The following is a 26,264-nucleotide window of genomic DNA, read 5'->3' as shown; positions in this document are numbered from 1 at the left end:
TGAGAGGCTCCATCCACAGTGACTACCACTGTACCTCAATGCTTTATTAACAGTCTGGGCTCTATCAAAACAACCACTTCTGGTAAGATTTCACACAATTTGCAACACTAGAAGCTGGAAAATCCTAATACAATACATGGCTCATCTAGCAGGCGTCTGAATGTGTGTACGCAAATTAACCGTGGCTGACCTCTACGCGGCACAATCCACTCAGCAAGTTCATTTACACCCATGACCAAAGTATTTTGGCCCAATCAGACCCTCCACCAACATACACTAATGGCGTGTCACAGTCTTGATTTACTTGAGAATGCCTCGTCTGCATTGGACAGGCATAGCTGTGGACACCCGGCCCCTTCGGCATTGACACTCCTGGCCGAGATCCCTGGCATCCACAGCTTCCTGATTGCCAGCTGTCCTTGTCCTACTCTGTCTGTCAAATCCCAGTAACTGAGAAATAAACAAACAGTAAACAAAAGGGCCTAGTTTAGCACCATTGCCCACCACAGCATGACAACAGGTTTGCCACTCTCGCTGCCTGCCAGTGCTAACAGAGCCATGCACTTGAGGAAAATGAGTTGGAAGCTTTTCCCTATCTTGAAAGCACTCATGTAGGCATTGTAATCAGTGTCAGTGGGTTTGATATCCAGCCCCAAGACAAATAGCATCAGGCAAACCAAGAATGAAGAAAAGCTTGATTTAATGTCCCAACAGCATGAGCTTCTGCTTCTTAGATTGAGCAGAAACTCCTCACAGCACTGCTGAGGGTAAAAGCTTTGTGTCAAAATGTCTCCAGTTCCCCCCTCTTTCTTATTGTCTCAGCCTGTGGACATCTGCTTGCTACAGACACAAATTCCCCTAAAGTTAAGACACACTAGCCACCAAGAGAACACAGGACTATTAATAGGCTTCCTGCTCGTAAAAGAGATGTGGCTCATGTGGATGTGGATCAGGTTTTTTGGAGGGGAGTTTGATATACATGTAATACAATATTAGTTCAATTGTGATGCACCGTCAGAGGCCCCCCTCTATGAAAATCTGCATGAAATCACTGTCTGGGCAAGGTCGTAAATCACCAATGATGTTGTTTATTATTGCAGTACAGTTTTATGGAGGGCGGGCACTTTGCTGGGACGTCCCAGAGAGGAATGCCCAACATGGGATCTGCAAGGTAGTGGTGCCTTTTATTTCTACAAGGATGTGGGTGGGAGTTCAGTGAAGATCTGGGCTCTTGAGAATTACGTGGTTACTGTTAAGACTGATTAAAGTACTGTGAAACCTACATGTAACAGCCGGGCCATACATCGCCCTGCAAAGGTTGGTAGAACTCGCCAGACATTAAAGACCCGATAGAGGACTTTAAACCAGATGAGTGACACGAGCCAAACAGACACAATCTGGCTCTTGTTTTTATTCCCGTCTGTTTTGTCCAAGCAGCCAGAATGGCTGGCCGACACTCTCAACACCCACTTTTTCTTTCTCAAAATGTCTGGTCTGGTTGTGTCTGACTATTTCTGCCAGGTCTCTGAACATCGGGAAAACTTATCAAAGAGAACAGACCTCTATTCTGTGAGAGAGCAGCGCTCCGCTCCTCGAAAGAGAAATCCAGTCGGGACCTCAGACACCACTTAGTCTTTCAGCTGTTCAGAAGTGGGAAAAGCACATTAGAGGTCATTGTGCTGGTGCATTCCGATGGCAGCGCCCCGACTTGCTTTGTCCAGCCTGGCAGACGCACATGCCTCTCCCTGGCCATCACTCCCTCTCCATCTGAAGACATAATTGATCTGGATATTAAACGGGCCATGTGGCTCTAAATAAAATTCCATGCATGCTTAATTCTCCCACCGTGGTTTTGGAGGCCAGACACTTTCTTCCTTGTCCAGGCTAGTGTAACACACTGGACTGTCTTAGCTGTGACCACCTCATAAAATGAGGCTCATAAATATTTTTCACATGTTATTTAAACTAACTCTCTCTGAATTGGAGTGGTTTGATAAGCGTAAATTAGGCATGGAGGCTCCGTTAGACTATTAGGATAGAACTACAGCATTCTAAATATTAGGTTATATTTTGGCTCAGGTTCCAGAGACTCAAACATGCACGATGCATGTTATATATTGTTGAAGGTATCAAGTAAACTTTCTCACAGGAATGAAAAAAGAAATCAAATTAAGGAGAAATTCACCCCCATATCAAATGTGCATTTTTTCTGCTGAACTGCCATGTATGCTAGCCATCTAGATTGTTTTTGTGGCTTGCCCAGTTTTGGGGCTACAGAAATCTTTGACTCTTTTCTTGTTGCGTTCGAAGCACCAAAAAAAATCTGCAAACTTTTTTGTCGCCTCCCTAAAACAAGCAGTCAGCTAGCTACCTTCAGCTCAGATGAAAGGGACACCCTTAATCTTTACATATTAGGAACTATTTTCGTTCTACGAAATCAAATCAAATCAATTTATTTATATAGCACTTTTCACAGGATAAAAACCACAAAGTGCTTCACAGTAATATAAAACAGAAATACATAGAATACATTAATAATCAAACATACAGCAAAAATCTAACTAAAAGCCAACCTAAATAAATGAATCTTAAGCTGCTTTTTAAAAGAATAAATACAATCAAGGCAATGTAATGATGGAGGGAGAGCATTCCACAACCTGGGGGCCACCGCTCTAAAAGATCTATCACCTCTGGTCTTAAAACGAGTTCGTGGGACTAACTACAGCCTTTGATTAGATGATCTCAGGCTGCGAGAGGGAGCGTACCAAAGAACTTTGCAACAGGAAGCGTGGAACCAGTGACCAAATGCTCTGAGAACGGACAAATGAATGGGACCCTCCTTGACTGAGATGTAATGGATCGTGGATGTAGACTTCTTCCTTCGGCTGGTCCCTTTAGGGGTCGCCACAGCAGATCATCTGCATCCATCTATTTTATCTCTGGCATCCTCTTCTGTCACACCAATCCTCTGCTATCCTCCTTCACTACAGTGGATTGTACACAGAATACAGACAATAGTTCCCACATTAAGGTGCTAATAACATAACAAAGCATGCAAGTAAGACAGTTTATACAGGTTTTCTTCTTCTCAGCAGAAAAATATATAACTTGGATTTGGGGTTGAACTGTGCCTTTAACAGAGATGCAATCAAAAACAGCGTAAAGAATGCTTTAAGAGACACTTAAGACGCAGGCATTTAGAGAATCCTAATGTTATGTTATAATCTAACAGTCACAAAGGCATGTCTAAATTCATATGTGGCTTTGATGTGTAAAAAAAAAAAAGTTATTGTTGTAGTCATTGGGAAGATTAATAAAGGGATGTGATTAGCATGTGTGTGTAAAGGGTATGGGCTGTTGTTTGGTCTAGACTTGTAAGAGCTCCAGTTTCTGTTTACTTCCTGGTAGGATTAGTGTCTGAACCCTATGGCATCTGTGTCAATCTGGACACTGGTGGTTAGTCATGGTGGTTGTGGGGGGCAATAATGTTGCTCTTCAAAAAAACAAAAATGTTAAATTTTATGTTGTAGTTTTAAAGAAGAGGGGACAAAATGTCAGCAACGTATAACAGTTCACAAATCAGTTTTATTAATTTAAACACAATCAAATAATAATGTCAAAAACATCTGTACACATAATTTGCAGACACGACAATCTTTTGCGTTTTTTTTCCACAATGAGGCCCATGTAGTGTAAAGTATTTCCAGTTTGCATTTATGATTGCAACATAATTAAAAAAAAAGCATGCTGTATGAATCTATAAAACATTTCCTCTATTTACCTACCATTACCTTGATCTAGCAGCAATATGTAGATACCCCGTGTGACTGCCGGGGCGGGGGGGGGGAGGGGTACGTCAGAAGAGAGAAGGATTTGAATTGAAATGTAAAAGGACAACAGTGATCATGTGCAAAGGAGGGAAAGAAATTAGAAACAGAACGAGTCGGTTTCTGTTTAAGAAATTCACAGTCGATAGCACATGTCCTGTATGTTCACAAACCTCTCGAAGTTAGTGGCTTTTCTCTCAATGCTAATTATGGTTTCCCCGTCCACAGATGCAGAAGCGCTACGAAAAAGGGCTTCGTGTACTTCAGCTGCTTCAAAGAGGGACACAGAATGTATTCTCAAAGTCGAAATAAAAACACTACAGTATACAAAATTACGCTTGCTGTACAAGAGTTGTTATAGTGCTTGTATAAAAGATAATAAAACCTATTCAAGCCTGCTTTTTTGTTTGTTTTTTTCAAACATCAGATTTATTCAAATTTGACATTAAAATGGCTCTCAGAAATTCCCGTCTGCCGTATCCAAAACCCTCATCAGAATTGTGTTTGCCTTTGAATATATGGGGTCAGGGCTGCAAGCTGGTGAAATGCCATAAGGACGCAAGGTTGTGAGCTACCTTCCTGCATAACTAAAGAAAAAAAACAATGTATATTTTCCCTTTGATATATGTGTCCGAGAAGGACGTATAGTAAGAAGAGACCTGTTGTTCTATATAAAGTGTGTGACTGAAGTTTCCTGTAAGGACGAGAAAACATCACAGAGTGAAAAGAAAGGTCCTTGACACTTGACATCCATGCTTTTGGTCTTGACAAAACAATTTATCACAAAATCCCAATATCTACACATTTTGTTTATCGAACGTAACTTTAACACATCAACACTTTCAGGCGTCCTCGCACAAGCTTATGCGCGATGGGATGCCTTTTTTTTTAAACTTCAATGAAAAAGCATTGCCATCTTTCAAGAGCATGTACCTAAAATGAATATAGAAAGGAATAGTCCAGTGATTACAAACTTAGACACACACACACACACACACACACAAAAAGATTTCCTCTGTACATGATTGTCTCAGCATTGTAAATAAAGTTTTTTGTAATTTTCTTAAATTATTAGAAAACCCCCTTTTCTTCTCTCTTCCATAAAAGTCTTCCTCTCGCTGCGGTGGAAATCAATAGTACTTTGTAAAAGGCACGAGTCTTTTATCATCGAGGTACCTTCTCGGTGGCGCGGTGCCACTCACAAAGTGTCTGTTCATAAATAAGAAGCACAAAGCTCCCAGGCCGACGCTTTACAGAGGAGCACTTGCTTTGTCTTTCTGCCCCACAGCGAAGGGGAGGCTACGAAGTGGGTGAACAGAGGAACAGAAATAAAGCGGAGGCGAAGAGCAGACGTGGGGCGAGCCAGAGGGACGCAGAAAAGTCACCACCAGTAGCTGTGGGCCCTGCAGTTCGCTGTAACTGAGTTCTGGGGCGAAGTGAGGCGAAGCGAGGCGAGGCCATCAGTAGCTCTGCTCTCCTCACAGGTGTGAACCCTGACAGAGTCCCGGCACAAACAGGGGGCCGTAAAACACTTTGACAGCTTCAGAAAGCGGCCAATTCACAGTAACCAGGGCAAGCAGCTGCAGCGCCGTAAATTCACCTCGCTCCCTCTTTCTCTCTCTCTCCTTCGCTTCGCCGGAAAAAAGAAAGAAGGAAAGAGTTTAGGGTTAAGACGATGTGTGACTGTATGTCAGCACGTTAACCGTGTACTCAGTCTTCTTTTTTCCGTTCTCCCCTTCTTTTCTTCCTATGTAGTGACAGACAGACGCCAGGCAGCAGAGCAACACGGCTGGTTTTTTTGGGTTTTTTTGTCTTTTTTTTTTCTGAGCTGTGGGGTCCGTGGCAAGCGTGGGATGGGGCTGGAGGGCGAAGGTGAAAGGTTGTGTGGTGTGCCGAAGCGGAGCAGGGGTACACGTTGGTGGTGTGGTGCTACAAGTACTCCAGGTCTAGAGCATGGTGGAGGGCCATGAGGTCTGAATGGCTGGAGATCCTCCAGAAGGGCATGTTGTGCTGTGGGTGGAAGAGAAAGCATCTTTTTAGTTTTATTAAACACAAAACTCAAAATTCTCAAACTAATTAAAAAACGAATTAATCAGTTTTTTAAAATTATCTTTTTAGCCATTTACATGAATAAAAATGACTTCTATTCCAATCAGGAAAATGCACCTTAGAGTATAAAAGGGTAAAATTGCTAGATGTTAATGAGCAAAATATTTATCAATCCTTTTAGTTATTTATTAAAAGATGAGTGCATTTGTTTCTTTTCATGATTGCAAATCATATCAATTAATTTTGGAATATGTTATGGACAAAATATATACTTTTTAGTCAGCCTTTAACATAGAACACACACTGTTAGAATTGGACAGACCAACACTTGCAGGCCTTCTAAACTGATTTCTTTTTCTTTATACTGCGGTAATATGTTTAGTGAATGAAGCAAGCCTGGTCCACTCACCAGGAAAAGCAATCATATCATTAACGCACCCCACCTACTCCTCTTGCTCCCTTGTGCATAAGTCCGTGCAGCCAAATTGTACATCTGTACCTGTAACTAATTTCTTTGCTGCATCAAAGTGGAGTTTTATACCACCAGACTAATGCACTGACTGTCTTTAACTTGAACAGAAATGAACTCCCCACAGTGTCTTTTGAATGAACCTCCTGCCTGCCAGTGTGTGTGTTTAGGACAGTGCAAATGAGCTGTTGTTCCCAGGCAAAGGATGGGGGAAGAAACCTGAGTCGTAGAGAATGAAAGGAGCTTGTCAGGTAGAGTCCTCAGCTCCTCAGTGTGTGGAGCCCATTACCCTCCCCTTATCAAAGGTATGGCCTCTCCCAGGCGTATGTTCCGCTTAGGAGAGCCTGCACTGACCCTTAAAAAGCTCTTTTGCTTTTTGTTTTGTAAATTGTCTTTGCTTTTAAGTTTAAAAGCAGGCGATGTTATCTCTGCTGTCTCTCCCAAGCGAAGGCAATAACTGAAGACAGGGATTGTGAATTTTTTCTTTCTTTCTTTTTTTTTTTGTAAGTGAAGGAATGAGAACTGGGAGAAGTTTCAGACTTTTGCTTTTGTAGTTCCACGATGTGTCACGTCTGATATGCGCCTCCTGACGGGTGAAATTGTTGTGTTATTTCACCTTCTCTCTGATGTTGACACAGAAACCTTTTAATGCATGGCATGTCGCGGGACTTGCACCACTCAAATGGAGGAGAAAAAAAACACCTTATTCTTCCATCAATGTCACTCTCCAACAACTCAAAGCTGAGTAAAAATATTTGCATCTTTTTCCACAATCATCCCTCAAGACCACATTCCCAGGGCGTGTTCGCTTTTCATAACACAGAGCTATTGCTTTACGCTTTTATCCAGGGTAAAGGCTCTTACTTCTCTCTAATAGCTGCCTAATCGCTCTGCGTCGGTCCTCGTGCTTCTGCTCTGTTTACGGAGAAACAGGTGAAGAAGGAGCTGGAGGACTTTCAAAGGGAAACTCAATGTCTTCAGCGTGACACGGCAGCTCATCATAACTGTCAGGGAAGTATTCTCCTGAGCCGCTGATTCATTTGCTAAAGAGCGTGTTTGCTGTGTGAGTCTCACATGCAGCATTTGCTTTACATCCAAACCTGACAGGAATGCTGAATGCACAAGATCTGGAGCAAGAGCCAACAAGTAACATAAAAAATGGGGAAGAGAAAAAAAAAACAGCGAGACATCAAATTCATCTGAACAGATACTGTCATGCTTCCTGCAAGAGCGTGGGCGGAGGTCGGCAGCGAGCCCTCCTTGATCCATCTCGTGCTAACAGGCTTGTCATTGCAGTAAATATTCTAATTTCATCAACAATGATTTAAGTCGCCTTTATGTGCGCTCTATTTACGATGCGCCTTCAACGTGCCTGAAAGGGCTTGTCTAGCGTTACACATACAGCATTCACACTGCTCAGAGCACCAAGCAGGAATATATAATTATGCCATCTCTCCCCTCCCCTGCTCTGTAAACCTGAGATGGTGGAGGAAGAGGGCTGATTACACACTACAGACTTTCTCTCTTGTGCTTGGATGCCGTATAAGAGGATAAACAAATGAAAGCAAAGCAAAGACTCTTGAGAAGGAAAGCCGGAGCGCTGATTCCTTTCTTTGGAAAAGTATGGCAGGTATGTTCGGTGTTCCCTCACAATGAACTCCTGACCTTATGAAAACTACTCACGAGTTCTTTGCTCCACACTTTATGTGGTTCTCATGGTTGTTTTCACCATGTAAATATACCCTAAAGACATACAAGTGTGCATGTTGTTTACTTTATCTATTATTTTAAAACCTCTTACCTTTTTTGAGCCTTGCTCCTCTTCTACCCCATCTCCAACAACAATGTAAACAACTTTCCTCCCGAACCGTTGAATTACTCTCTCAAAGCAGCTCTCCTTTCCTGTGAAGAAGTTGAGGGCAGTTTCTTAGTAAAGCATTACGTGGATGCAAAAAAGATATGCAGCCACACACACGCTCAAAGTTGATTTAGGAGCCGAGGGTGACAAGAGCCTCTTTAAAACACCAAATTTACAAAGAAGGGAAGACTGTAAACAGTGGGTTCAGGAAGGAGATGTGATAAGATTGTCCCCCAGATAAAGACAATCTTAAAAGCATTAACTTTGCCCCTCTCTTCTTTAAATCTAGAACAAACAGGCAAATCAGTCCTGCTACAGGGTCTGGTTTTGAAGACCACTGTGTCTCTTTCTCTCCCTGAACTCTTAGCTGATGGGTCAGATATTGATGCAAGAGTGAAACTTGATGTTTATTTTGCATTTAAAACAGTAAAAAAGAAAGAAAGAAAGAAAGAAAACGGGGAAAGTGAGGAGGTAAAAGCAGGAGGAGGAGGAGGAAGAGGACGGGGCCCTGTTGCGCTGGAATGACATAAATGTGCAGAAGTGGTTTCATATGCAGAGATTGAGCAGGAGAGGCCTGAAGAGGCCCAGCACAGGCCCAGCTCCAAGAAAATAATCCTAGGCTGATTGGGACTACTCCTTCACACAAGAACATCAACACTCTCCGGTGACTCAATCTCCCACCCCGTCCGTGCCTCAGTCCTGTCACTTTAGCAGCATGTATGTTGTAACTGTTTTTACCTCACCGGGGTAAAAATAAATAAATAGACATTTGTGTCTCAAAGCCACATAAAAAATAAAACAAACAAACTATTTCAGAATGCAGTCTTTACCTATTTTGGTTGCACTATAAATATTCTCGATAGGAAAGACAATTCCCAATCCGTAGAGCAGGACCTTAGCCAGGGCAGGGATGAGCTGCGTGGTGGTCACCAAGATATTCACACAGTTTGACCTGCAGTAACAAAGACAGAGGAGCAGAAAAAGAGGTGACATCATTCAAAATCACTCTGTGGGAGGACAAAAGAAAACACAGTGTGCAGAAAATAAAGACACTGCAATGAATCAGTTCTTTAAATAGTATCCTGCAATGAAGGATTGCGTTTCAGCTCCTTTTTCAAGTCGGATCTCCTAGCACACGTATTTTTCTAAACGAGCAGATAAAGACTGTCTAAAAAAGACAAATGCATAGCATTGCTGTTTTTCTAATAATGTGGGAGTATGGGGTACTCCACACCACATACAAATTTATATATGTGCGGTATGGGACTGTGTAAAATTTTCCTCACTGGAGTCCTACCTTGAGTGGATTAATGTTAGTGCTTTCAGTGCCAGTGTTAACCAGGAGTCCGTCAAGGCTTCAATTTCTGCTCGCAATTGCAACCAGGCTTCCCTTTTGGCCGGGCCCAGCAGACCTGAAACGCAGGGTAACATTGTTTAGGTTGGACGGGCCCCCCGAATACCAGCGAAGTTTTCAAAATTTACCCTGACCAAGTGGTGGGGGCATGTGTGCTTTTAGAACGCATGCACCAACATGAGCGTACCCTCACACAAACACGCACATAATGAGGGAACGTACATGTGCAAAGTCATTTCTACTCAAAAAATCAGTACAGGGCAGCTCTGCTTGCCGGGGATTACCTCCAACGTTATTTTTGTAGGTGGTGTAAATTTCTTTTACTCGTCTGTAGCGGAAGGCCAGCTTTCTCATCCAGTCCACGCCTCCCCGTACGCCTGTGGCCAGACATAGGTTGGCACTGGTAGCTGCTGCATGGAAACCATCAGCGCTGAAGTTATACGTGCTAAAATAAGGGCAGAGAAAGAATGTGTTAGCACAAGCCTGTTTCACTGTTCGTGGCGGCCGAGCATATGATGCAGTTCTTGTTGACTAACTATGAATCACTGCTGTACCTTAGATCCTGGCCGTTGTCGTCAGAGGACACATCGTCGATGTGCACCTGGTCACATTCCTAAAATACACAAAACAATCACTTAATTGTGTAATGCGGGACACTTCCTGTATGTTCCCAGTATTTTTTGTACTCCCTGTAGACATTCAGCCTCCCCATTTCCTTTTGAATCAGCTCTTCCCCTTTTTGATTTACTATGCAGCAGCTCAAAGGTCTAAATAAAAATAAACTGTACCATCAGCCTGAAAGACATCTAAAGATGTGGACACTCCTGCACATAACCAATAAGCCTCAATCAAGAAACTGTAAACACTCGCCAGGTTTCCTCCTCTATGTATAAGATTACAGATGAACACACACACACACACACATACATATATATATATATATATATATATATATATATATATATATATATATATATATATACACACACACACTCTACATAGTAGAAGGACTAGAGCTAGCTAGTACAAGCATCTTGGCACTAATGGTTTGTGCATGTGTATGTGTCTCTGTGTGTGTCCATCTCCAAACATATGCGCACACTCCTTTTCCCCTTTGGGGTTGCCTGGCTCCTCTTGGAAAGGTAGCAGGATTCTGCAGCCCTGCACTGATTCTACCGGTACACAGTAACACAATCCAGACTTTGGTAAATGTAACCTACTAGAAAAATTGAACCTGATGCTAACCGCCAATGAAATTATGACCTCTGATTGCTGCTGCGCCACACACCAACACAGCCCCGGGGCTAGTGAGCCAGCCAACCGGTAAAAGAGCGCAGGAGAAAGCAGACTAAAATAAAATCTGTTATTAGTTTTCCATTTATGGGAGCCCTCTAGTGCCTCCTCCTTCCTGCCCTCTTTCCACCCCATCAGTGGCGAAAGGTGAGGGAGTCCTGCCTTGGCATCTAGATAAGCATATGACATGTGGGGCAAAGAAAAACAAAGTAGCTCAGCTGCTATTTTTTTTCTTTGATGTTGTGTGGTTAGCAATTTTGCCATAAGGAGGTTCAGCAATAGCCTAGATAAGAGGAAAAAGGTTTGAAATTCATGTTATGTTACTTCTAAATTTGTTTCAGTCAGTTTTAATCCAGTGTGAATAACACAGAGAGCACTTGATCCACCATGATTTAGTTTGTCTTCTCATTTTTTAGGAAGGCTAAGGATTTTAAAGTGGTTACGCAATTGCCAAAAAAGTTTGTCTCACCTGTTTAAAGTTATGTTAATAATTTCTCAAGAAAAATGAAACACGAGGAAGTGAATTCCTCTGGTCTCAAGTATGAAAAATCCCTCAAACATTTTGAGCTTTTTAATTAAGTTTCATCCGGCTGTTAAGACACCAAAACCTAGAAAGGACTTCCTTGTTTTAAGTCAGTCTAACTGAGGCCAAATGCTGACGTTATTACATTCCTCCCTAATGCTAGAGCAGGGTAAGGGTAAGGGCTTTGGACCGTAAACCTTTTTTATTTTACTGGTTCCCATCTGAACAAATTTTTCATCTCCCTGGATTTGTGGAGAGAGGGAGGGAAGAGCGACGTGAAGAAAAACTCAAACCAGCTGTTCTTTAACAGAATTAAAATCTTGACCCCCAACCCCAGCTCTAATGCAGCCATTCTCTCGCCAAGCCTCTCCCAGCAAGCCCCGAGATCCAAAGAGGAAAAGACTTTGACCCTGTGACCCTCTCCCCTCCTCTCTGGGGCTCTGGCACCCCGATAAGGGGGTGGAAGGGTAGAGAGGTGGAGATGGAGAAGAGAAACGGGTAAAGGCTGGGGGATAGAGTCCAAAGTGACCTCACATGGAGTGAGTTTGAAGCAATGTGTTTCAGAAGATGAACTGCCGACTGACATGGGTTGCAAGTGGGGAGTTGTTGCTCTGTCGGCCTAATCTGTTTCCAGACACTCGCTGGCAGATCTTTAATAGTTGAAGAACTCGACAATTTGTCCCAGCTTGAGGGTCTGTTGCCAACAAACTTGTAGATAATTTGTGTTCACAAATAATCCCCAAATTTTCCAGAGAATAGCTCTCAACCCAGGCATATTGTTCCACGTAATTCTGTAAGCAGTAGAGGCGTGTGTGCTTGTTTCAGAAAACAAAAACAGCATCCTGGGTTAAGCACCTCATTAAGCTTCGTTTTAAAGACCTCCCATTTCGACGTAAGTGACTGGAATGCTTTTGTTATCTAGTAATGATCTGTTCACGAAGCAGACACAATAGGCTGATGAGCAGCTTCTGCTACCAATTTCACTGAGTTGGTTACAAAATTCTATCCAAATTTATTGAGCCTTGTTTAAAACAGCTCCCTATATTCTTCACTCGTAATGTTTTCTTTCAGAGTATGACACCGAGCGTGTATCAAAGCATATCTGAGAACACTGTTAGCACGTTAATAATGGAGCTATTTTAGGTCGTACAAGCGATACTTCACTATGGCATGAAGCACATTAATACGTCTCTGTAATTAAGCCAAACTGGAGCCATTGTACCTGCTGCCTGATTACGAATGATTTTTCATGGATGGGTCCAAATATTTAACCTAATAAACACATCAAACCCCAACAAATGTAAAGTGTTAAACATTCAAAGGGGCCAAGAAAAATACAGGGTTTTGGAGTTTAAATGTCTGCACCATTTCAGCTTCATTGTTTCTGAAATGTTTACATAGTTTTTTGATTATGTTACAATGCTTTATTAATAGATGAAAAGGCTTTTTTGGTGTGTGTGTGTGTGTGTGTGTGTGTGTGTGTGTGTGTGTGTGTGTGTGTGTGTGTGTATTTTGGGTTGCTGGATGAATGAGAAGACTCAACTCAACAATTACGTTTCCCAGCTGGGGCTGGCATAAACCTCTGCACTGGCTCCCTGGGAAAGCTAATAGAGGAGGTTGCTGTGGGTAATGTCGTACAGTAACTCTTACACATACTCATTAGGAGCCACTTCTGAAGGCCTCATAAACACCACAGGGCCATGAGCAGAGCAGGTCGAAGACGACAGAACGAAGGAAACACTAGCAGGCTGTGGATTTTACAATAGTTTGTGGAAATTCAGTCAAAAGAGGGCAAATAAAAAAATGTACTTAATCACATGACCATAATAATTTATGACTTATATATTGCCACATTATGAAGGAGCAGTTTATTTGCAGTTGTGCAGGACTTCATAAAGTTAATAAATTATAGGGTCTTGAACTTGCTGTCGCTTGAAGGCTTAGAAGGAAAAATATTTTGTTCGTATAATCCTAACTATAGACTGACAGGCTTTCATGACGGTGGCACATTGAGGGGCAGTCAGAATTTCTTAGAACCTTTTGAACACCTCTTTTCCACTGAATCCCCCCGTTCTTCCCTCACCAAGCAAACAGTGGTCTTTCTAAAACCTACAATCACTGCTAACTTACACCAGATGTTCCTACTGTACTAAGAAGTGAAGACCCTCCACCAGAAGCAATTGCTCCTTATGCAAACACCAAGTCTTTCTGTGAAATTCATCAGTGGCGTTCTTTTCTTTTATCAGAGTTCATTCAGCTACCGAGCAGTTTTTATCTGTACAGGAAAGAAGAAAACACAAACTAAAAAAAAACGAATTGAAGACAGGATGCTTCCATCTCGGCATCATTCACTCTCTCTTCCTTTTTCTGTCTGTCTTTCCACTAGTCTGCTGAAAACCTTTCACTGGGGAGGAAGTTATCAGAGCCCTCTTTGTTCCCTTGGCATCTGTCATTAAGCAATCAGCGATGACGGCATGAGTCTTCCTGTAGCCCTGGATCGAGCTCAGAGTGGTGACTGCAGCAGTCAGAGGTAGGGAGAAGAAAGACGGGGTAACTCTGCAATGCATGCTACCAAAACACAGAAAGGACCATGTTTACTCCCTCTTTGACCATTTCCCCCCCGATGAAGGTCTAGGTCACTGCCACACAATAGGGTCCACTTTTTAGATCCAAGCCGCCCCCTCTCTCCCCCTATCTCATCTTCTCTCTCAGGTGAGCTGTGTGTTTTGGCCACCCACCCCACACCACAGTGTGAGCGATAACAGCCATCATCGCGAAATTCCCTGTGACCCTACAGGCTAATGCCATGTGAAAAAGGCTCATCCATGGTTCGCAGGTTCTCAACACTCTGCCGGTAGAGGCTGTCACCCCCCCCCCCCCCCCCCCCCAGTGGTCTGTGACCCCCAGCAACTTCCTTCTATGTTCCCACCAAAGGCACCCCTGTCTAGGGGGGTGAGGAGGGTGCAGATGGGAGGGGGGCCTGTGATTATCTGGGGGTCAAACACAGGATGTGGGTAACAAAGGGAGAGTTCTTCAAACCCACTTCATTCCAATCCACAATCTGTGCTTGAACAGTCATGGAATTCAAACAGCAGTGCCAAACAAAGCACAGGTAAGTCTATGCTGGTTTAAAAAAATCCAACAACCAGGAAAGGGGGCACAGAGGGAAGCAAACTGCATTTTAACAAAATGTTTTTTAGAGCTCTGTAGCTTACAGTTAGAAAAGAAAGAAGGAAAAAAGGCACACCCCACAGGTAGGCAACGGAAAGTATAAATTAGTTCTGTGTGATAGATGAGCTGCTCCTCATTATTTCTTATTTTTGGCACTTCAAATCCAAACCGCACCTCAAGGAGAGCAACATTAAATGCCATATCAAATCTCAGTCATTTCAGCATTTTCCCCCAGCAATGAACAAATCCGTAGTGAAGGAGTTTATCCCTGCCGAGTGGTCTGTTGTTTGGACAAATCTGTGCACTTTCCTATCTCTTCCTACACAAATTACGTTGCGCAGGTGTTGCATCTTTCTTTTTAACGCAAGACTAGAAATCTGTAAAATTTCCTCATTTGTCACCAGACCGTAATGTTATATTTTCCATGAACACCTTAGTGGTGTATGAATCAGCTGTTTGCGGATAGTGGAGGATGGGGTTGATGTGGACCTCTGTGGAGCATAGATTGACAGGATGGCTTTGAAACCACCACTTTCTGTTTGTAGTCCTCCCAAAACACACCATCAACCCCGCCTTGAAACCTGATGGAGTTATGTCTGAGTGCAGCATCAGTGGCCAAGCAAATGATTAAAATAACCACATCACTGTACGCAGACCCAAAGAAGCCCATCTGACAAAATATACCACATATAAAAATGTTGTAGTTTGGTTTCGGCAGCATGTTGAAAGTTGATAAATTTAAAAAAAAAAGAAAAGAAAGTTGTAATTTCTGGTTTCCAAGCTTTTTACTGGTGCAGATCTTCACAGATTTATGTGCTATTGTAAAGGTGTCTAACATGATGACAGTGTTGTGTTTTTGATTTCCTATGAATATACAAATAATCACTAATTCTGCTGTAGTGCTAACTGGTAACTGGTGACTTAATTTTGTGATGCAATGAAAATCACAGCTAGCATCACAGCCCTGCTTTCCCAGGAATAAAATCACCAAGAAATAAACTATCACTAAAAACACAATAAAGCTACCAGTCATATAGAATTGCAAGTACAGGACTGCATTTCTAAAGTGGGACATAAAACCAACAGAAAGGCTCCACAATAAGAGGCTCTGGAGGGCCATTTCAGCCAGTAGGAAAAGGTAACCGTGTGTTTCACAGCATCTCTCATTAACAGGCAGCCCCTGGGTGAAAGTGACAGTGGAGTTTTCAACCCTGTGACTGCAGGCTGGGAGCTATAAAAGGTAGTCAGCTTACAGTGTTACAGGATTGTTACACAGGCATGTGTGTGCGAATGTCAGCGTTTGATTATACACTTACGTACAGTGTGCATGCGTTTCCATATGTGTGTGGGTATAGCTCCATGTGTTTAGAGTGTGTGAGTGAGCGTGCACTGCACAGAGCAAAGAGGCATCAGTGGACTAATTTAAAATGTTCCCACCTTTAGAGACCTCTCCCCCTCTCTTGCCCTGTGAGTGGTTTGCCCCCATGGCCTTTATTCTCCAGACTGGGAGGGTTGTTTTCTCACCCAAGGAGGCGGGAGACGGCAGCCCCCGTACCCCACTGAGAGGGGAACACAGGGGGCTCGGCCAGCGAGAAAGAGGCCCCTGGTTCCCACATACTGCTCAGCATTAGAGTTCGGCCTAGAGCAGCACACCTACAGTAAACTCACACCCCGAGCCACAGCAGAGCTGTCAGTCTTCTCTATGCACTCAGCCTCAGTGGACTTCATTATACACATCACTTCAGACCATCAATTAACTCCACATGCAATCCCCTGCCACAAAGGCATTCAGTGAGGCCAATCTGCTATATTTCAAAGATGATAACAGGTTTAGTATTGTCAGAGTATGATACTGAAAAAAAAACCCCCATTACATTGGATATTATTATTAACTGATTACAACCAGTATTTGTTCTGTTTTACAAATTGTAATAAAGTAAGCATTTGCTTATTTCTGTAAATACTGAAATACGATTTTTCTAACCAGAATAAAAAAAAAATTAATAGAGCTGAGATCGCCTCAGTATGGATTATTCTATACTGAGCATTTTTGATGATAGAAAAAAGATCGTGCTGTTCATACAATCATACACCCTTCCTTTATAATAGAGCTTAATAACAAATGGCTTGTGTGGGACAATCGATCGAGAGAATTGCGCGTGCAAGTTGGGAAGGGAGGTCTTTTAGTGAAACTTCAGTATTTCTGGGACTCATATAAAAAACAGTGAACAAAAACAAGAGAGTGCTGATCCAGAAAAAAATGGTTGGAGGAAAAAGGGCGAGGGAGAGAGAGAGAGAGAGACATAAGGGGGAAACTGATCCCTGTTGACCCCTTCGGCATGCCCTCTTTCTTTTTATGACTTTCCCCTGAATCGTCACTCACCAGCTCTATCAACACAGTCCAGCCTCTATTCACACACAGATATACACACACACTAACACGCATTATACGCTGTGGCCTGTGGCATGTGGCCTCTGCAGACTCAGTATAATATTATGCTTAATTGTGGTTTTTAGATGTCCTATAAAGCAGCCCAATGCTTTAAAAACTTTGAATCTACTTTTTTTTAAAGAAACCATATTCAAATTAAAACAATTAGGAATTATACACACTTTGAAATTTTATTGAGCTCATATTTAATATCCTCGTGCAGTGGCTGTCAGAACAGTGTTAAGACTTAGATGGACCACTCACACACCGTCAGGCCACTAACTCTGCACCTGTGTTTCTGCACAGCCTCTGGGGTCTCCCTTTATGGCTTAGACCAAATTAGATGGACCATATGCATTTCTGCACATGCTTAAATACATAACTGCTGCTGGCTGTGGTATTTATAGTTGGACTCTACTTGGCTCTATCTGAGATGCAGGACCGTAAATCAGCAGAGAGGAAATACAACTGGTTAGGCATTGCTGAGACCTGGCACTTAACACTCACACTGGCCCTGCTCAGCTTAAGAGGAGAGATCAATATGCCTTCAAGAGAATGTCACTCCTCCTCTGGTATCATTGTTAGTGACAATTACTGCAGAATCTGCAGAGACGTCTTTACACTGGACACTGTAAAAAGCATCCCTACCTAAGCATACTACACCAATTTAAGCTGCAAAAATTGAGTCCTTAAAGCCTAAACACAAAATCAAATAATACTGTTGCTGAGACAGAGCAGAAGAAATGTGTGTGCTGGAGTTTTGAAGTAGACTGAGCTGCCAATTCATCTGTGAACACTTTCAAAGCACATGAAAGGATCAAAACACGGGACAGATGTTGAGCAAAACCACATTTAAGCATTGTCACAAAGTGCCATTTTTTTCAAATGATTGGGGCACATCTATTAAATAAAGTGCAGCTACAACAGCTTCTACATGGCCAGGGCATAAGGAAATATTTAACCAGCCAATTGTAGCCAATTAACTTTGATCACGATGACTGCACTTGGGATCTCAGTCGCTTGTCTTTTTGGGGGAGTATGCATATTTTCTTTCTCTGTCTCCCATGTTTTTTGCTCGTTCTTGGGCTTGCTTCATGTAGCACAGCCGAACATGGTGGTGAGTAATGAGACTTGGCAGGCCGGCCGCAGATCTCTTCACACTTAAGTATCAAACAAAACATTTCCTCTCCTGTGAGGTCAGCATAAAGCAGGACTCTGAGGAAAAAAGCAGGGCCGGTGGGATCAGATTCACCGGGAGAAAATTGTTAAGGCGTGGACAAAAAAAACTGCAAATATAAAAAATACGATACATTTGTGGACAGTTGCTTGTAAGTTGGGTTTGACATTTGAATCTGCACACAGGGTATGCTTCATACCCATGCATGAAGTGTGCGTCACATTTGTTGAAACAAATGTGACGCACATTTTTCTCCACGCCTGATCCTTCTATTCCTGTGCCCCAGGGGAAGATTTTACACTAACTGTACATGAATCAGGGGGGCAAGGGAGGGGAGGTGGCAGGGATTTCATGCTGTGACGGAGGGGGTCTGTGGTGTAGTGTAGGTGGACAGCGACACCAAGCACACAGCATGACACACAGACAGAGCAGCCACAGAAACACTAGAGCCTGACAAATTGGACTAGCTGCCATGGGAGTGGGAAGACAGTGGAGGTGGGGGGGCAGGGCTGGTGACCCAGGAGACTGACAGCGCATGTAAAATTCATGCCATCGCTTATGGGATAGATTACTAAGAGATTAGTAAAAAAGGATCTACGCTACGTAACAGTTGCTTCTTTTACTAAAAAATTCTCACACCCAGCACATCCACTCCTCTGGCCACTAAAATCATCAGAAAGTAAACAGAAGGCAATTGTGCAGAAACAAAACATACCAGAGTAAAACACACACAAACAGACTCACCTCTAAGTCGTTAAAGAATAAGTGCGTGTCGGCCAAGTTGAAGATCATTTCTTCCATCCTAAGGCCTAACGATACAGATGTTGGCGGGTCCTACAGAAAACAGACAAAACTAATTAAATCAAACCAAATTATTCTGAAATAAGTGTGTGTGTATACACTGTATTTTTGAAGAAGCAGATGAAGCAATGCAGAACAGTAAATAATGAAGTTCCCTGCAAGTCTGTCAATTAACACAAAAATCCCTTTAAATTCTACAGCAAGGTATTCCCATAAAAGAAGACATTAGGCGCACTTGAAAGTTTCAGTCTCTGTTTACGACCCTCTGAAAGGGACCAGAATAGTCATCAGAAATGCCACAGACAGACAGAATGAACCGAGTAAAACCATGCCTGTTCTTGGGAGGGGCAGTTAAATGGAAGAGCCGGGGTCACAGCCTCATCGTAAATAGCCCATTCTCCACATAGTTGTCCAGATGCATCATCTGATTGCTCTCTACATGATAAAATACGATTCCCTGTAAAGGTTCTTTAGTTAACTGACAGTCACTCCGTTTGTTCAAAATTAAAACTGCAAAATAATTCAACAGTTATATTAATCCCTATATCAGGCGCAACTACAAATTCCTCCTTAAATTGTGATCTCTGTCAGCAATGTGACACGTGCTGCAATGGTGATATGGCTGCACTGTCTGTAAGATAATACCAAGAGAGGAGTGAACAACACTGTAAATAGTTAATGAGCATGTGACAATGTGTGCAGTTTTCCTTTTAAAAGGTTAACGTATAGGCAAAATGTCATCAGATCATTCTCACATGAACATCTACAAAATTATAAACCCTAATGACTGTAATTGTAATGAAACTTCTTATGATTATAAAATTGTCCATTGTTTATTGTTGTTTTACTTTTGGATTTTCATATATATTAATATTACTATTAATTAAATAACTTGAGAGATATGTTTACATTCTTTTTTTGTGCTTGTTTGTTTTCATACATATTGAATGCCTTTTACATTTTAAGTCTCAAATCAGCAGAATGTCCTCAGCAAGTAAAGGACAAAGTGAAGACAAAAGCTTCCCGTGGAGGAGGTTTTCCTGCAGCTGGGTGAGACTTGTATAAGAGACAAGCCAGGCAGGACCAGAAGCAGGGATTAGAGAGTTAAACCACCTAAAGACACACCTGAGCTTTCTGCTGATTAGCTGTCACACCCCACAATGCTTATGTTTTCTCTAAAATGACAGAGTACAAACCACACAAGGAGAGCTCAATTCCCACTTCTAGAGGCTTTCTCCTTCCTCTTAACCTCCCAGTTTGAACCAATCTTTCAGTAAGAATTCATCAAAAATAATTAGCCTCCCACATGAACAGGCTACCAGCTCCCTCTTCCCAACCTCTGGCGCTGTTGGGTGATTCACTCTTATGGACTGGTTTGGTGGGAAAAGGCTGCCTTTTCTGCACAAGTGAATCCTTTCCAATTAAATCTAAACAATCAGTCAGTGAGGGAGTTAAGAATACAAGCAGGTCACTGCTCCAGCACCACCTGTCCTGAGATGTCAGTGGCTTTAGGGGGACGCCAAGCCTCCCCCTCCACCCTCAAGCCCCTTACCAATAACAACCCCCATCCCCACCCACTTTAAGCTCTCGCTCTGGCCAGCCCAGTACCAGCACAGCTGGCCTTAACCATCAGCTTTATGGGGGTGAGCTGCCTTGATGCCAATTAAAAGAGCTGATAAGAACAGCAGTGTGTTTATGTGTATGAGGGAGAGAGAGAGAGGGAGAGAGAAAAAAGTCAGAGAGCGCACGGGTGGGAGGTCACAGAGAGTGAGCGAAAGTGTGGATGTGCACTCACTCAGATACACATCTATTTATAGCAAGTTTAGAGCAGCTAGGAGGGAAAACTGTTTTGTATCTTTTTTGTTTATGCCTGGCATCAATGAAAGCCAGAAAGGAGGAGAAGGGGGTGGAATGGTTGTGTTGGTTGTTAGTCTTAACTTTCTTTTCTAAGGGAGTTTATAGATCTGTATTTCAGATAAGGGCATGGCAGAGGGACAAAATCATGGGTTACAAAGTGAGTAAAATGGGCAGAGAGGAAGAAAAACAGAGAACAAATGAAAAAATCCAGAGCGAGTGGCTCTAGTTAGCTGTCGCATCCTATATGAGCTCTGATGGAATGGGCCATTATGGAGTTTCAGAGCAGCACACTGGAGACCCTATGTGTGATTATGTGTGTGCATGGTGCAAGAGACCCTCATGACGGAGCCACAGCTCCCTAAGCATTTAGCTCTCTCTTTACGCAGCAGGCAGGGCTGGGAATAAAGTAAATAAACAGTAAAGGGTCGTGGGGCAGCCCTCTTTCACCCCCAAAACAAAACACTACCCCCATCAAACACCCCTCATACCAGAACAAAGGCACAGAGCATGGGCTGCAGACGCTAAGCTCTCTGACATAGGAGGAGTAATATGTCATTTTCAAAAAAACAAAAACAAAACACTGCTCTAAAACAAAATTAAAATAAAATGCATATTAGTTTATGAATTTCATATTAAAGTCAATTTTTATATCTAGAAGGGGAAAAACAGACAGGATGATGTACTTTAAAGGAACCTATGACCTCAATATAACCATGAGAAAAGCATTCTGGCTTATTTCCCAAATTATTTGTTTTGAAGGTTTAAATTTAGAGAAGCAATTTACATGAAACAACAAATAGAAAACCCTGGAAAAGTAAACTCTTCATTTCATGAGCACACAAAGTTACATGGGATAGAAATGACCTTTCGCTATAATAATAAAAATATATGTTTGTTAATACATACATATTTGTTGAGTCTTAATTAAGCCAGGTTTGGCAGAATTTCTAAGCTCTAGTTTGAGTTCTGGCTGGGCTGTATTTAGTGGACTCACTCTCCTGCCAGGGTCTCCAGGGAGATCCCTGCCTGAGAAGGATGGATTGAGAAGCACTTAATTAAACTAACAATGTGGCATTTCTGAAGGAGAAAGGAACACTCAAGATGTGTCAATAGACATCCAGAGTGCAACTGTTGTGAGCCCCTACAGCCGGGCCTGGACGGGCCATGCAGAGCCCCCCAACAGCTGCAAAGAGCAGTCAGGTTTTGTCAGATCTCATTGGACTCGTTTAAAAAAATAAGAAGAAGCAATTATCTATACATTGAGTTCTGCTCTATCGTCTCACTGTGGGGTTAGAGCAAAGTGAAATCTATCCTCTGCCCCCCTCCTTTTAATATTCATGCATTTTGCTGATAAAGTGAATGGCTACTGCCAGAGTCTGATGTCACTCACCCGTCCATATCTGTTGGCATAAGAACCCGTAAGCAAGGAATGGAAAATGATGATTGTTTCATCTAGGTCCCAGATGAAAACTCGCTAGAGAGATGGGGGGCAGAGGTGGGGGAGAAAGAAACAAAGAAAAACAGAGAAAAAAAGAGGCAAAATCAATGGTGCACTCTGTAGGGCTGCAAGGTGATCCTCCTGGTCAATAGGCCAGGAGCGTATTCGTGTGCCACAGGGACCAGGATCCATTTGCTTGGGTTGGTCACCGCAACACTTCTCTCACCACCCCACTACACACTTTCCACCCCGTGCCCTTTACATTAGAGTAATCAATAGTGACAAACTAATTAACTAGATATGTTAACATGCCATGATGTCAGTGTTTTAATGGCTGCTATTATCCTCAGTCAAATTAATAACATATTAATGAAGAGTCCTCGAAATTACAGCAAGTTTATTTTGACACATGGTCACTATCAAAGTGGGCAATAACACCACTGTAAGCAACAGCTAGTGAGCAGTCTTCAGTGCGTGGTATATATGTAATACGTATCTCATCAGTGATGACTCACTTAATCACATGCCTTATTGTTTATTTATACGATATACAAAGCTCTTTATAGATGATATGCGTTTAGTGATGACTCATATATTCCACAATGCATTAATAATGCATTTAAAGTTAAGGAATCATGTCTTTAAGTATTAATGTCCATCAAGTGTTAAAGTTGGTGTGGCAGCCATATAGTAAGTGGATTAGTGTCCATGTGTCTCAGACAGGGCGAGGCTGTCTGTCGCCAAGGTAGCGGGTTCACCCTACCTCAAGGTCAGAGTCGGGCGGCGGTGATGGGTTGTTGTTCCTTCTTCCACGGCCACGTGACTTTCCATCCGAGGCTCGGCGCAATCGATCTGAATCTGAATCTTTAATGGGGGTTGATGGACTGTGGATGGTACTGTACTCTCCTGAAAGGAAGGAAAGAAGGAGGAAGGGGAGTATTAAAAGAGCGCACCGAAGACGAGCTTCTATTTGCTTTTAGAAAAGATGTTTAAAGGGACTATTTGTCTTGATGGAGGACAGACAGCATCCTGCAGGAGACATAACTTATAAGACTGCAGGTAACAAGCATGCCATAAATCAGATGCAGAACAAATAATAAAGGCTACTGTGCGCCATACTGATTTAATAAACAAGAGGTAATGGAGTGCATGTCAACTGGAAATAGCTAAAATGTCCTTTATCTAAATTGAATGATGGAAGTATGAAATTATATTTAGTTAAAGCCAGCTGTCTTCAGCGTGAATGATGACAATTTCAAATGCAGTCATAAAATTCTGAGTGGCTTATAATATACAATCTCAGTTGCAAGATGATGCAATAATGTCACATGAAATTATGGAAAATCTTACATCTGATTTCTGTTTTATCTCACCACTAGATGTAGTGGCTCAAACTGTCCTGTTCTTATGTAGTGGAAGTGAACATTTTCTCTGCTATGGAGAGCAAATTCCAAGAGACACACACCTCTTACCAGAATCAAACTGGTGATCTTCAGGTTATACAAGGCAGGTCTAGCTGAGGTTTAATTCCTACCTGCAGGGTTGTCTGTGAGGGCTTGGCTGGTGATGCCAGTGGGTGGTTCCTGGAGGGTGTAGGTAGTGGTGGTTGAGGGCGTGCTGGGGCTGGTGTTGTTACTTGTCATGTAGGGTGAAGTGTAGGGTGAGCTGTTATAATACTGAGCATACTGGCCCTGGCCGAAGGCTGGATAACTTGGGTAGTCCTGTGGAGTAAGTAGGGTAAATTGAAAAAGTTGATAACTTTTAATTAGTTGATTAAAGTGATGGCATTTCATTTAGTCAGACACATGTAAGGGAGTAAATTGCAACCAAAAACTGCTTGAATTCTTTCAGGGGAAGAACACTCATGATTTTCATTTCAGGATACAGACGATTACTTAGAACAACTTTTTATTAACCCCTATTGTACTTTTCCCTCTAAGAGCACTGTAGGGGTTTAGGGTTCAGCTTTTTCCTTTAATTTGACACAACTCTGTAGGTCACTTGTGTGTCAGTGTCCCTCAAGGTTTCATTGAGACATCTTCCCAATAGTGATGAAAAGAGACGTTACACACATGATGTCATACACTCCAAACTGGACAGCACTGGAGTTTCTGTTCATGGTTTGTGGAAATGGTGCTGTGGTAATGGAGATGACAGAGTTAAAAGAGACATCATGTTCAAAATTTCTTTGAAGAATTTGTCCTAAGTTCACTGCATCTTGTTTAACATTATCATCTCCATGGCTAGTTCATGACTTTTAGGGAATCCTTTTCTTAAATTCCCTTTTCTTAAGTTTCTGTCCAAAAGCCTGCCCAGTTCCAAGCATGCAAAAGGCTGGACTTATTTCTAAGCTGCTTTCCAGACAATGGCTCATTTGCTTGTCTGCAAATGCAAATGGAGATATCTGATGGCTCAATCGCGTTGTGTTCTTGGGCAAGACACTTCACCCGTTGCCTACTGGTGGTGGTCAGAGGGCCCGGTGGCGCCAGTGTACGGCAGCCTCGCCTCTGTCAGTGCGCCCCAGGGTGGCTGTGGCTACAATGTAGCTTGCCATCACCAGTGTGTGAATGTGTGGATGACTGGATGTGTAAAGCGCTTTTGGGTCATTAGGGACTAGTAAAGCGCTATACAAATACAGGCCATTTACCATTTTATCCTTACTAGGACCAGCGTCATAATACTGCCATCGTGACTTTTACATAAGTATTACCAGGGTGCTCACTCAGACACAAAGTCAACATGTTCAGAGAAGAAGTGCATGTCTGAGCAGGGATACATAAAAAAAAGAGTCAAATGGAATGATATGTTCAATGCGATGTTAGAGGGAAGATTTAGATCAAAACACAGAGGCAGACAGAAAGACAAAAGGTAGCAGAATTGAAGAAAATAACTAGGTGGTTTGGCAGGGTAATCTGAGAAATGCCCTGCACCAGTGTTGCTACTTTACAGTGCAGATTCCAAAAAATAAATGCAAACACATGTTCTGTTCTGTCCTACATCTGGACAACGATCTGTCTTGTTTTTTTCCCCTCCTCCTTTCCTCTGTGGCATAATATACATGTGTTGGAGGAGGTACGGTAGATAAGCCTGTGTACAAAGCTTTTGACATTGTGAATGATTTATGTCTGAATGTGTCATGGGTGAAATGTAGCATATTGAGTACGCATGTTTCATGAAGATTTCCAAGATCAGTTCAAACCTCAAGTATAAAATGATAGCTGCAAATTGATACCAGATTAGAGGAATAAGGAGATAAGGGAGAAATCCGCAGCTACCTGTTGCGTGCTGTTGAAGCCAGTTGAGTTTGTCAGGGAGTTATTTCCTGTGTACAATCCTGACGTTGTTGTGAAAGTCCCACCTATGAGGAGAAAAACATTGGAACTTTAAGTTATGTTACATGAAAAGACAAAATTAAATCTGCAGCAGTGTAAATAAAATGGTGCATTGTTAGGAGGGGGAAAAAAGATTAATCTTGAAACAACTATTTTAGTAGGTGAACAGAGGGAGGCCTCAGGGAGAGCTCCAAACAGTGGCCTTATCTTTCTGCTCTTCCTCCCTTATCTGTGATTGGATCAGGCCTGATGAATGACAGTGCAGAGGTGGGGGGGAAAACCTGCTTCCAAGCCCGCACAATGCGAAGAACACAAGAGACTGTTGTGTGCGAGTTACCGAAGGGTGGCGCGTTGAGTAAAGGGGGTGGAAACGGTGGATGCACTCTGGACGGGACATGAGTAGGAGGTGGGGGGTGGGGGTATAGTGACAGAGATGTATATGAAAAGAGGGTTGAAGTTGGGGTGAGCAGCTCTGGCATGGTGTGCTACTGAAATCCAGCCCTGATGAATATGTATGCTTCTCCTTTCCACTTGTTCAAACTATGGTTCTTCTGGGTAATTAAATCACTCAAAAGGGTCAATAGTATCTAATGCCCTAATATCATACATGCTATGATTTGTAGCATAGGACAGCAGCAGCTGTTGGGACACAACATCTCTCCTCAGTGGCCATCCACCTGTACT

At 42.5% G+C, this 26,264-nt stretch overlaps 1 protein-coding gene across 10 annotated transcripts in view; it reads right to left on the bottom strand.

The window, feature by feature from the left end:
* Positions 1-3,565: 3,565 nt before the first annotated feature.
* The window catches only part of eya1 (EYA transcriptional coactivator and phosphatase 1), a 62,778-nt gene continuing 40,079 nt past the window's right edge, over positions 3,566-26,264 (bottom strand). For all 10 annotated transcript variants that reach the window (XM_026179473.1, XM_026179472.1, XM_026179480.1 and 7 more), the window contains 11 exons: positions 25,524-25,606; positions 23,783-23,969; positions 23,012-23,154; positions 22,201-22,284; positions 18,897-18,986; positions 10,112-10,170; positions 9,842-10,002; positions 9,501-9,615; positions 9,034-9,155; positions 8,147-8,247; positions 3,566-5,837 (listed from right to left, as the gene is read on the bottom strand). In XM_026179473.1, the coding sequence (XP_026035258.1) occupies positions 5,757-5,837; positions 8,147-8,247; positions 9,034-9,155; positions 9,501-9,615; positions 9,842-10,002; positions 10,112-10,170; positions 18,897-18,986; positions 22,201-22,284; positions 23,012-23,154; positions 23,783-23,969; positions 25,524-25,606 (1,226 nt within the window). In that variant the 3' untranslated portion in view covers positions 3,566-5,756. The remainder of the gene's footprint in view (positions 5,838-8,146; positions 8,248-9,033; positions 9,156-9,500; positions 9,616-9,841; positions 10,003-10,111; positions 10,171-18,896; positions 18,987-22,200; positions 22,285-23,011; positions 23,155-23,782; positions 23,970-25,523; positions 25,607-26,264) is intronic.

Source organism: Astatotilapia calliptera, chromosome 9 (assembly GCF_900246225.1).
Source record: "Astatotilapia calliptera chromosome 9, fAstCal1.2, whole genome shotgun sequence".
Classification (NCBI taxonomy): Eukaryota; Metazoa; Chordata; class Actinopteri; order Cichliformes; family Cichlidae; genus Astatotilapia; species Astatotilapia calliptera.
This window is presented reverse-complemented; position numbering and strand designations above follow the sequence as displayed.